Source organism: Manis pentadactyla, chromosome 6 (assembly GCF_030020395.1).
Source record: "Manis pentadactyla isolate mManPen7 chromosome 6, mManPen7.hap1, whole genome shotgun sequence".
NCBI classification, from domain to species: Eukaryota; Metazoa; Chordata; class Mammalia; order Pholidota; family Manidae; genus Manis; species Manis pentadactyla.
Window position 1 is genome coordinate 25207743 of NC_080024.1, and position 12807 is coordinate 25220549.

Below are 12807 nucleotides of genomic sequence, written 5' to 3' on the forward strand. Positions count from 1 at the left end.
CACCTGAACCCCAATCACCCCTCGCACCCCTAATCCCAGCACCTAGCCAATAGCCACCAGCCCCGTAGAAGTAACACCACAATCACCCCATGCCCCTTCCTATATAACTCAGCACCTTTCCCTAATAAAGCGGAATTCTCTGGTGAATTGCTGCTGTGTGTCACTCCTTTCCTTTCACTGGTGCTGAAACCCGGGAGACGGGACACCCCAATCGGGCCCCGTCTTCCCCCGGACACCAGCAGCAGCTTGCCCTCGTCCTCTTTTTCCGGCGCTGGCTCCTCACACTCACCACTCCTCTCTGGCCTTTGGGTAAGTTTTCCCCCGGAGTGGGCCACTCTTCCCCGAGCTATCGCAGTGCCATTGACCGTGATCGTCCAGCAAGGCCCTGATGCTCAGGGACAAGGAGGGAACTCTCCCCGCCTTAGGCCTTCACGGCTGCGGCGGACCCTCAGGCCCCCCACCAACAGCCATAAACAAGGTGACTCCTTTGCGGATGAGAACGATCCCTTCCCCCCTCCCCTTCCGTTCCTTCCACCGAAAATTCCTTCTGCTGAAAACTCCTAGAACTAGGTTCCTCGGACTCTGGCACTCTGCCTTCTTAGAGAAGTCTGGGTGACGACCCACACTTCCTAAGAAACCGACTCGTATACGAGTTTCCGCAGACCACCAAGGATCATCGGGGACGCCCTTTGTCTCCTTGCGGTCTGTTCCCAGTCCGAGGATCTCCGTTCGTCTTCCCCTATTTGTCTCCTTCTCTGCCCTTTAGCCATGGGAGCCTCCTCATCCCTCCCTGAAAGTTCACCTCTTGAATGCCTGCTCAAGCATCTAGCCACCCTCTCCCTGACGCCTGATATAAAACCAAAACTTCTCTGTAAATACTGCTCCCAAGATTGGCCGACATACCCCCTAGACAATAACAACCAATGGCCCACAGGGGGAGCTCTTGATCCTAACATCACTCGCGATCTCTTTAACTACTGCCAGCGCCTGAAAAAATGGAAGGAGATTCCCTATACCGAAGCTTTCCGCCTCCTCCCACCGCCTCCCCCCAAGTTCTCCTAGCCTGCGAGCCGTCTCCCCCGCAGAAGCCTCCCACTCACTGCCCTCCCCCTCCTCTCCTACAACAACCCCTCCCCCTTCCTCCACCACCATCTCCTCCCCCACCTCACCCCCCTTGCAGTTCAAGCCTGAGCCTTTCAGCCCCCCTCTAAGTAAGTCCCATGAGCCTCCTCCGTCTTTGCCCCCATCACCTGTTTCTCCCCCACAGACTGAGCCAGAACCCTTCAGTCCCCCACCGCCGTGGGTCTCCGCTCTCGAGATATCTTCGCCTGCTGCTTAATAGCAGGTCTGAAAAACGCAGCTCGTAAAGTAGTCAATTTTCAAAAGCTCCAAGACATAATTCAAAGGAGGGAGGAAGCTCCCTCCGAGTTCTTAGACAGCCTCACTCAAGCCCTGTTACAGTTACCAGCCTGGACCCAGAAACGCCTGACGGGAGACATGTCCTTGTGACATACTTCCTGGCTCAAAGCTACCCCGACATTAAAGCTAAACTCAAAAAGTTAGATCAGGGCCCCGCTACCCCACAGACTGAGATCCTAACAGTGGCCTTTAAAGTCTTCCATAACCGGGAGGAGGAGAAAGAACGCCGTAAACAAAAGGCTGATCAGGCCAATTTCCAAATGTTGGCCCAGCTGATAAAACCACAACCTGGGCGCCCTTCTACAAACAAGCGCCACCCAGGAGCTTTTTTCAAGTGCAGACAAGAGGGACATTGGTCAAGGGCGTGCCCCTCCCCCAGATCTCCTACCACCCCATGCCCCAGATGCCACAAAAAGGGCCACTGGGGGTCTGATTGCCCAGCCACCTGAAGGGGAGGCTGGACGAACAACCCCCATCCTAAGCCCGCCGTAGTGGGGCTGGCAGAAGAAGATTGACGGGGCCCGGGGGCTTCTCGCCCGACCATTTCCATCACCAAACAGGAGCCCAGGGTTACTTTAATAGTAGACGGTCGCCCCATCTCCTTCCTCCTAGACACAGAAGCCACCTTCTCAGTCTTGCGGGAATACTGGGGCCCTGCCACGCCTGCCATTACTCCTATAGTCGGGGTAGGAGGTAAACAGATTTTCCCATTAAAACCCCCCGTTATTATGCACAATCCAAGACAATCCCATACCTTTCTCCCACTCCTTCCTGGTTATGCCCCAGTGTCCCATCCCTTTACTAGGACAGGACATCCTTTCTCTCCTCCATGTTTCCATAACTATATCCACTCCCACAGCCCCCAGTACTCCCTTTCTGATGGCCCTCATAGCCGACGACCCCCCTCTACCCAATGAAAGCTCCAGTTCCGCCCTCATACACCCTGTAAATCCCAAAGTTTGGGACATTACAAGCCCCTCCGTGGCTCTATGTCCTCCTGCCTCTATCAAATTATGTGACCCCCTCTCAGTATATCTGTCAGGCCCGATACCCCCTAACCACTTCAGCCCTCATAGGCCTCCAACCATCATTCAAGATCTTTTAAACAAAAATTACCTCAGACCCACTCACTCCCCGTTTAATACCCCCATATTAGCTGTTAAAAAAACCAGTGGATCTTTCCACCTCGTCCAAGACCTTTGCCTCATCAACATGGCCATCGTCCCTATCCGTCCCTTAGTCCCAAATCCATACACCCTTTTATCGCAGATCCCTGCCTCAGCCTCCCACTTCTCAGTCCTAGATCTCAAGGACGCATTTTTTTCCTATCCCTCTGGACCCCTCCTCCCAAGATTTTTTCGCCTTCACCTGGACAGACCCATACACAAGACATTCTGAACAACTCACTTGGACAGTTTTGCCACAAGGCTTCTGAGTCCACCTTGTTATAATACGTGGACGATCTTCTACTTTGCAGTCCCTCGTGGGCACAGTCTCAACTGACACTGCCTACCTACTTAACCTTCTAGCTTCCAGAGGTTACCGGGTATACCTGTCAAAGCTCAAATCTCTTCCCCTTCTGTCACTTACCTCGGATTTCTTCTATCTCAACAAAGAAAGTCCATTACCTTAGACAGAAAACGGCTCCTCTCTGACATGCCCGTTCCAAAAACCAAGACGGAAATCCCTTCCTTTCTAGGCCTGGCTGGGTATTTTAGAGCGTGGATCCCTAACTTCTCCCTGTTGGAAAGACCCCTATACAACCTCCTGAAGAACCATTATCCTCCTCACCCCGACACTCCTTCATTAAGCTCCGTCGAGCCCTTGTGGAAGCCCCAGCTCTCCATCTTCCTGATTTGTCAAAGCCCTTCTCATTATACATTCATGAGAGGTCCAGTCAAGCTCTAGGAGTCCTAGGCCAATATTATGGCCCATCCTTTGCCCCAGTAGCTTATCTTTCCAAGCAATTAGGCCCCACAGTTTGGGGATGGGCCCCCTGCCTACGGGCATTAGCCGCTGGACAGCTCTTGCAGAAGGAAGCTCATAAACTGACATTCGGGGCACCCCTTACCATTCTGTCCCCACATCACCTAAAGGATCTCTTAACCTACAAAAGTTTACAGACTCTCCCTCCCTCCAGACTCCTGACCTTACTGTCCTCTTTCCTCCAAAATCCCGTTCACCCCCTTTGCCATCCATACCCGAATCATGACTTTTTCCTCCTTTACTGCTCCCTCGCTCTCTCTCGCTTTTTTTCCTCATTCCTATTGTCTTCCCCGCCACCCCAGCCTCCTTTGTATGGCGATTCAAAGTCAGACAGACTTACACACAGCATCAAACAAAAATTACTGCCCTCTTTGCCACATCAGACTGCCCTCTGAAAGGCTGCTCCGAGCCTTTATACCTCCACTTTCCTCCTACCACTGAAGTGTTCACTAGCAGCTACCTTTATTCTCCCTACCTCTGCTTCCTCTATGACCAAAAACAAGCCTGTTGCAGGTGATGGCCAGACACCTACGGGGATGTCCCTACTGGTCTTGCACCATTCACTACATGAGTATCTCTCAGTACCCACAGTATTACTCCTCCAACCCATTCTCTTCAATACTAACAAACCCCTTCCTTACCTGACTTTGGCCCTTTGCAGGCCCTATAATAATCATTCTCCTCGCCTGTCTCTTCTTGCTTTATAAAGTTTATCAAATCCCAAGTTGGTAAAATCTCTAATCAAACTTTCAACCAGCTTTTACTCAGGAACTACCAGCTTTTAGCCACAGAAGATCCCTCACCCTCATGTAACCTCCTCACCACACGCTGAGATGGACCCCTCGCTCTGCTGGAAACTGTTCCTGGAAACAATGGCCGCAGACGCCTGGCTTCTGGCACCCGTATCCTCTTGGCACCATTAGAATCAACAACTCCTCGACCTATGGTTACAGGGAACCTTCATTGATTTCCAACCTGAAGAAGTCCACATCTACTCGTCCTTACTGTGGGGAGTCCTATCAACACTTTCCTCCCAGTCCTCAAGCCCTCACTCCCTTCTCCGCCCCCGTTCAGCAGGAAGCAGTCAGAGAGAAAGCAACGTCCACAACCCCATAGAGGAGAAAGGGGGGAATGAAGGGCCCCCACCCATAAGATGGCGAAATTCCTGCTTCTTTTCCAGGTCCTCAGTTCCCGCCGGCGCCACCTGAACCCCAATCACCCCTCGCCCCCCTAATCCCAGCACCTAGCCAATAGCCACCAGCCCCGTAGAAGTAACACCACAATCACCCCATTCCTATATAACCCAGCACCTTTCCCTAATTAAGCGGAATTCTCCGGTGAATTGCTGCTGTGTGTCGCTCCTTTCCTTTCAGAAGGTCCCAGGGCAGGCTATCTGGCTCCAGGGGCTGTGCTTATATGGCCACATGAAGCTGCCTTGCAGTAAGATTTAGATCAGCTACATGGTTACCCGAGGAGTGGGAACAACAGGAAGTGAAGTGTCAATGTCCCATTTGAACTGCAGGTAAATGGTGCTGACAGAGAAAGTGCTGGAGCAAGGTCACAACACAAGACACCAGGGCAGTTCACCCGTGTGTCATTGCTTTTTCTTCTGGCCATGTTGTCTGAGCTGAGTTTAATTTCCCCAGATTCTGGGCATCATTTCAAGTCCACAGACATGAGGCAGATGGGAAAGAAACCCACTGTGAATACCAACCAGAAGCAAAGGGAAGTGAACAACCCAGGTGTTTCCATGAAGGACATGATAGCTTAATTGTCTGATACATGTGTTAAATGATGGGAGAGAGACAGACAGACAGGCAGACCTGATTCTGAAGTGAACCCTCCATTCATAAGGAAAGTGATAGGATTTTAAAAAATGAAAAAAAAATTCTCTAATCATCAGCATAAAGATATAGTTTTTCTATAACAGTTTTGTTTTACTGTAGCATATTTCTTTTTCTTCTGTCTTATTTCTATTGTTTTCAGTTTTTTAACCTTGCATCTCCACTCTATGGTTGTTTTAATTCAGTGAAACTAACCTCATTCCATCCATGGAATCCAATACAGATCACTTCTGGCTATGACATCTTTACTTACTTAGTTCTTGATATATGAACCTTAGGACAGGCTGTTACTCTTAAATTTATAATTTACTTCAATAGATAATGTATTGTATACCTGTAAGTTGTGGGATTATTCTACTTTAACTACAATAAAAATTTCATCTTTCTTTTGAATTACTATACTAAGCCTGATTGGTCACTATAGTTATTTCATCACATATATGAATAATATGGCACTCCTTAGTTTAGAAAATCCCATAACACATTATGTCCCTTGCAAAGTTGTGTTAGGTTATAGGGAGGGAAAGTACATAGGAACTTGTATGGTTTCCTTCCCCTTATAAAGCTCTTATATGCATATTCTTCCATTGTCTGCAGAAAAACCTTACAAAAAAATATACATGTGTACATGCTTCTGTAGATTTCACCCACAATTTACCTCTTTTTAAATTTTGTTATTGATGCTAAAAGTTGGGCTTGGAATAGAAGGATGAAATTTATTAAGTACACATTATAAAATGGGTACTTTATGTGCATTGTTATTTGCCTCTCACTATCAAGCCCTATAAAATGGTATTAATACCTCCATTTTAAAGAAATAGAAACTCTCAGAAATATCAGGTTACATATGTAGTAAAAGAGAGATTTGGGGTGAAGCAAGACCCTTCCAAGCACTTCTCAAGCTATCATGTGTTGCTTTTTTTTACAATTCAACAATAGGACCTCCTCATTAGACAATTCCTGTAGTGAAATGCTTCCATTGCAAAAAAAACACTAGGATGAGATTGTTAAGGAACTGTTACTCCATTTTCCATTATGTTGATTATATATATACATAATATATATAATAATAATAGCTACCACTTATTCACTTACAATGTGCCTGGAATTCTTCTAAGCAATTTATACATATTCATTTTTAACTCCCATTTTACATATAAGACAACTGAGGCACAGGAATTTTAAATGACTTACTCCAAGTCACACAAACTCAACAGCACGTGCCCTGGATTTGGAGTTTCTCATCATGTGAATGAGTCCTGTACCTGGGGAACCTAGATAATTCCTTGGAGAACTTTCTTTCCTCTTGGCTTCATAAGGGCAAATCATCCCACCCCCTCACTCCTGTATATGAGGGAGTCTGCTGAGACCATCCCACTGGGTGTCCAGATCACACACCTGTAATGATGTTCCTGATGGGTTTCACCAGTGCTGTGAAGCCAGAAACTTCAGGCTGCCTGTGCTCCCACATGGGCTGCCATATAACAAGCCCACTGGCCAGTCGGAACGTGAGGTCAGATTCCTGGGGGAAGAGAAGATTCATGTCCAATAACTGGTTTGTAAGAACTGGTTGAAAGGACTGGTCAATGCAATGACTAACATCATTCACAAGATTATCTTCAAAGTAGGTCGATCTTCTAGACCTTCTTTCTTCACTCAGGTAAGTCTTTCCAAGGCAAACTAATAGCCCTAAGTTATCACCACAATTACTATGGACACTAAAATGTTCTGTTTTTAGGCAAAAGTAATAGTTAATTAAAATGCAGCTTGGGCAAAGCATGAAACACACAAGTTATTGTTTTGTGTTAGTGATCAAGGCTTGTGTATTTCAAGAGTCTTGGAAGATCTCTTTCCTTGTGGTTATCACTATTATTCCTCTTAATTATTGAATTGTCCTTCCTTCTCCTCCTAGGGCAATATCCTCAGATGCTGGCTAATTTTTTGACTTTCTATTCTCCCATCTATCTCTTGTTCTTGCATTTCATGGGATTACGAACACATACTTAGACCATTCCTAGTTTATTATTTTGTAATGCTGCCTTCTCAAAAATCTTTAATTCCTTGAAGGCAGGGATATATCAGGCATCCTCCCTCCCCAGTGCCCCTGGCATCATCACAGTGCTAAATATAGCATTAGGATTTGGGTGCACAATAGGTGCTCAATAAATACTTGCTGAATTGTACTGAGCCTTCAACTCATATTCAGTTTATTCTCAATTTAAGGTCTCTTGAAGGGAGTAGATTCTCTTTATCATTATATCATTTTGAGAGTCTATGATGAAAATGCAGTATCATATTGTGTAAGTACAAATATATGACATTGTGAGAGATTACATTTTAAACAACTCAGCCTCTCAAAACAATGTAGAGATGGAAGCACAGAATGTGATCACAGATAAATGAACACAGTTGAGACCCAGGAATTCACTTAGGGCAGCGATTTGCACCTCTGACTTACATATTATAATCACCTGGGGAGCTTTTAGAACTTAAGAGGCCCAGGCCTCACATCCTTCCCTACTACAACTGATTAAATTAGAATTGCTGTGAGGTTTTCTGAAGTTTCCCCTGGTGACTTTCATGTGTAGCCATAGTTAAGAAGCAGTGTTCTAGAGGGATAAAAGCTAGGAAGAAGATGTAAGAAAGAACACTGATTCTGCAAATGGTGAATCAGTGTAGCTCAGTGTTAAGGGAAACCTCAACTGGAAAGGCTGATGCCTTTCCCACAATGGGGAAGCATCTAGGACTCCCTGTGGAGGTATTAGGAAAGCATATAAAGTACTCGATCAATTTCAGTCAACAGTCACTGTATGAAATTTATAGACCACTTACTATATTATGTATCTGGTACTGTTCTATCTTCTAGGATGCAAGAGTGAAGAGAACATACAAAAATCCCTGCTCTCATGGTGCAGAGGGGAAGTAAAGCAGGGAGAGGGATGTATCAGGCAAGGTGTGATATTTTAGACAGGATGGCCAGGGAAAGCCTTACTGTGAAGGTGACTTTTGAATAGGGATCTAAATGAAATGAAGGAGCTACCATGTAGATATTTTCAGAAAAAGCATTCTGTGAAAAGTGATCAGCATCTGCCAACATCCTAAATATGCCTTAGGTGTCAAGAAACAGCTAAGAAATTGTGTGCTTAGAGTGGAGTGAATGACAGAAGAGTAGATAAAAATAAGGTCAGAGAAGTTACTGAGATCCAAATAGTATAAGGCCTAACAGGTCATAGGAAGAACTTCAGCAATCACCAAGTGAGACAGGAAGCTAGAGGAGGATTAGAGTAGTGGCGTGACATGACTAGATGCATGTTTTGATAGCATCAGCGCAGTTATCAAGAACAATTCCAGAAAGGGCAAGGGTGGAAGATGATTAGACTAGGGTGTTAATAGAGGTAAAATGAGAAGTGTTGTGTGCTGGATACATTTTGAGGATACAGTTTACAGAATTTGCCAGTTGACTCTAAGTTGAGTGTGGGAGAAAGAGGTCTCAAAGATTTTTGACTCTGCCATTGATAAAGATGGGCAAGATGAAGAGGGAACAAGTTTGGGGACCTCAGGGGCCTAGATTTAGACATACTAAGTTTGAGATGCTTGCCAGACATTCATATGAAGATAAGGAGTAAACAGCATGACAGGCAGGTCTGGGGTTTAGGAAAGAGTAACCCCACTTTCCTTGAACTGGACATGGGAAAGTCTGCAGAGCGTTGTATGCGGTGTTAGACCCAGCAAGCAGCGAATTGATAACAAGCAAAGCTTATCGGATTTGTCTCCAGAAATGCAGGAAACCAAACCTCAATTGACCTGGTTTCAGTGATTTTGCTGTTTCTGAGCTCAGTCCTTTGCCAGGTTTCTCATAAATAATCTTGACACAAATAAAACTCCAATGGACACTGCAGGAAGAGGCAAGCTCTCCTTTACACAAAAACCCTGGCCTTTAACATCTGCTCTATCCATGTCAGCACTTGCTGACAGTCACTGTCATCATTTTGTTTTATTTGATATATCCACCACTAGACATATATTTATTGAAGACAAATAGAGATCTCCTTCTTTTGTGCATTTCCCCTTAAGCATCAATACATAATTGCTGATTGAGCTTATTTTACTCTCCTCAAATAACATCAGCTAAATCCAATCATTCTTAAGGCCTGAATAATTACAGAACAGAACATATGGTCTCCTCCTATGTTGGCATGTTCCTTCATAAGTTCTCATAAATTGGCTGAATGCATAAACTCTGGGACTCTGATTCCTCTTCTGGAGCCTGTTTCAAAGGGTCATCCCATGTGACGGATGCACACACGATCAGAAACGTGAGAGCTGGAAAAGACACTATTATTCAAACAGCTGTGGGTCTAGAAAGGTCCTGAGAAAAACCAAAAGATGTAAACACTGGGGAATCAACATGCCCACATTTCATATGCTTTTCTTGACTTGTACTGAAAGCCTATTTCCAGGATGGCATGAATCAGTTCTAAATGTACTTGTAAGTAGTTAAAGGATCTAAGTAAACAATTATTATTATTTTAAATTCTATTTCAAAGTTGTTTACATTTATATGTATAAAGTAAAAGGTTTATAAAAATCTCCTTGAGAGCTTGGATTTTGTTTTATTCTCTGCTGTTTCTCCAACATTCCTAACAGTGCCTACCATACTACACTCAGTAAATATTTATTGAAGGAATCAGTGAATACGATCAAATCATGAAAATATATTCTGCTTAAATTCCTTAGTTGTAATAAAGATTCAGCATTTTTTCTCTAATCAAATTAAATATGGTTAAAAATTAATATAATATTTGAAAGAATTTTCAGAGTATTGATTTCATGTGAAATATTTGTGCCAGTTATAAATTAAAAGCACAGAAAAATATGCACTGAATTATACAGTCTTATAAAGGATGACTCATTTATATTACATTTACTTGCTCATTAGTGAATTAATTCACTCAGTCAATATTAATGAAATCCATATGAAACAGAGACTCTATTTTAGCTATGCAAGACACAGTGGTAATTCCTGCCCTCAAACTACTCAGAATCTAGTGGGAGAGATAGGCACATAAAGAGATAGTGATAATAAACTAAAAATAACAATAAAGATATGGATATAGATTGTTATGAAAATAGAGGAGGAAGGAGGTTTGATCTTGAATGAAACTGTAAAGGATGAGTAGTAGTTTTCTAGGCAGAAGGGTCAGGCATGAGGACATTCCAGGTGGCAGAACAAGCATAAGAAAAGGCCTGAAGAAAAGCACGTTATGTTCTTGGGGTACCCCAAGCATTCGGAGCACAGAGGCAGGAGAAGTTGTCAGGCAGGTCACAGAGGCCCTAGTTACCAGACTAAAGAGCCGGAGTTGCACGCTGTGTCTGGTGAGAAACCAACAAATTACTTCACGCATGTTGGTAATATGGTCAGATCTGCATTTTAGATGGATCATTTAGTACTGAGGTTGGGTTTTAGAAGTCAAGCCAGGAGACTGTGAATCCTTTAGTAAGTGGCCCAAGAAAGAAGTGATGAAGCCTTGGGTTAAGGCAGGAAACAATCGGGTTAAAGAAGAGGAAGATGTGGTAAATATGAAGAATATTTAGGAGACAGCACAGTGGGACTAGGTGATTAGTGGGATGGGCAGGTAAGAATGAGGGTAGGGATCAAAGGGAGCTCCCAGTTGTTGAGTTTATGTGAATGGGTCCATCACCTGAAATACAGAGCATTGGGGTAAGGGCTCATTCCAGGGGAAATCTGCAATTCCCATTAATCATCTATTTTCAGAAGCTAGTTGGAATTTCGTCTGGAAGTCAGAAAAGGAGTCTAGTTTGGAGATGTAAAATTAGGTGGCCTCAGTCCATGGAACACAAATGGCAAATGAAGTAGGGGAGGTCTTCCAAGGAAAAGATGGAGTGAGAAGAGCAAAGAGCCCAGGATGGATCTCTGGGGAACCCCACTGTTAAGGGGGCAGGCAAAGAAGATGAGCTGTCAAAGGAGAGAAACAGAAATATTCCGGGATGTAAGATCTAGTGGAGTGGGGTCACCAAAGGAATGGAAAATTTCAAGGAGTGATGGTCATCTCAAATGTAGCTAAGGGTTATTGACAGGAGGCCTGCAAAACAGAGTCCCAATAGCTCAGAGGTTATTCATGACCTTAGTGAGGATTCCCTCAAAAAAGCCTAAGAAACAGTATAGTTTTGTTGAACGTCAGCTGTACTTCAGTTTGAATCTCACCTTTGTTAATTATAACCTTGATTATTTCCTCTCTGGATTTTGGTTTGCTCTTTGGTAAAATTAATGTAAAGATATCCACCTTTCTGTGGGCAGTAGTGAAAATTGGAAATGATATGTGAAAACTGTGTGTTACATAATAGAGGAAAGCAGAAGCAAATATAAGAGGTCAAGGAGGAAATGGGAGGTGAGGAAATGCAGCATGGGCTCATGCCGTATCTAGATTTCAGCTGCCATGCCTCCTGCAGCACTGTCACATAAGAGCCACAAGCTGCAACACTGCGTAAGTGCTATGTGGGTGTTCTTGAGGAATAAAGTCAAGAAAAGGACTGGCAAGCGGGGTGGCACATGTGGCTTGGGGGCCACAGCTTTGTAGAAACCAGTCTGGGTGGTTGTGTAGTTTTCTCCAGAAGCATGCAGACCTCAGAGATAGAAAAGGTAGGTTTTGGTCATAATCTGTGGTTGGAGTTTTGAAGGGCAAATGCCAAGGAAGAACAGGGAGAAAGGACATAATGGTTCTGGTGAGCATAGGTTCACATGGGCTGAGTATGGAAGGAAGATAGGGATGGACAAGGCCTGATAACCAGCAGATAAATGAAAGCCCCAGGGCAGTGATCCTCATCAGGGGCAATTCCCACCCCTCCCTACCTGCTGCAGACATTTGGCAATGTCTGGGGTCACTGGTGCCTGTCACAACTTGGTGGAAGGAGGCACTACTGGCATCTAATGGGTGGAGGCCAGAGGTGCCACTAATATACTACAGCATGCAGAACAGTGCTCCATTACAAAGAATCACCTGGCCAAACATACCAACAGTGCCGAGGGTGAGAAACCCTGACCCAGGGATTGTACATTCTCCAACTACATTGAAAAAAGTAAACACCTCACTCGAGCAAAGCTTTGTGGTGAAATTTATTGACTCATTAATGTGTTTTATTCCCTATAGAATCTCGAACAATATTTTCCTCATAGCACTAATAAAATGATGAAATAATAATGTTCGTAATAATACCTAACAATAATTGTTTACTATGAATTAATCACCATGCAGTTTTATATGCATTGTCTCAATCTCTTATAAATGCTCCATTCCCAGGCTACTGGTGAAACTTGGGGATCTTGAGCCAGCTTTCCTTAACTATCCCTGAAAGAGGATCCTTTTCTACTAATAATATGTAATACTAAAAACAAGAAAATGCCAACACTAAAAGCAACCAACATTTGTTAATGCCTTTTTTATGTGAAATGTTGAACACTATAATTTGCTTAATTGCCACAATGCCCCATAAAATTATTCCTATGATGAATTTATACTTGAGAAAACTGAGGCTTAAA

The 12807-nt window shown here is 44.1% G+C and overlaps 1 protein-coding gene across 18 annotated transcripts in view; it reads right to left on the bottom strand.

The window, feature by feature from the left end:
• The window catches only part of UNC80 (unc-80 homolog, NALCN channel complex subunit), a 244565-nt gene that overhangs the window by 224396 nt on the left and 7362 nt on the right, over positions 1 to 12807 (bottom strand). For all 18 annotated transcript variants that reach the window (XM_036926837.2, XM_036926834.2, XM_036926833.2 and 15 more), the window contains exon 5: positions 6648 to 6771. In XM_036926837.2, the coding sequence (XP_036782732.2) occupies positions 6648 to 6771 (124 nt within the window). The remainder of the gene's footprint in view (positions 1 to 6647; positions 6772 to 12807) is intronic.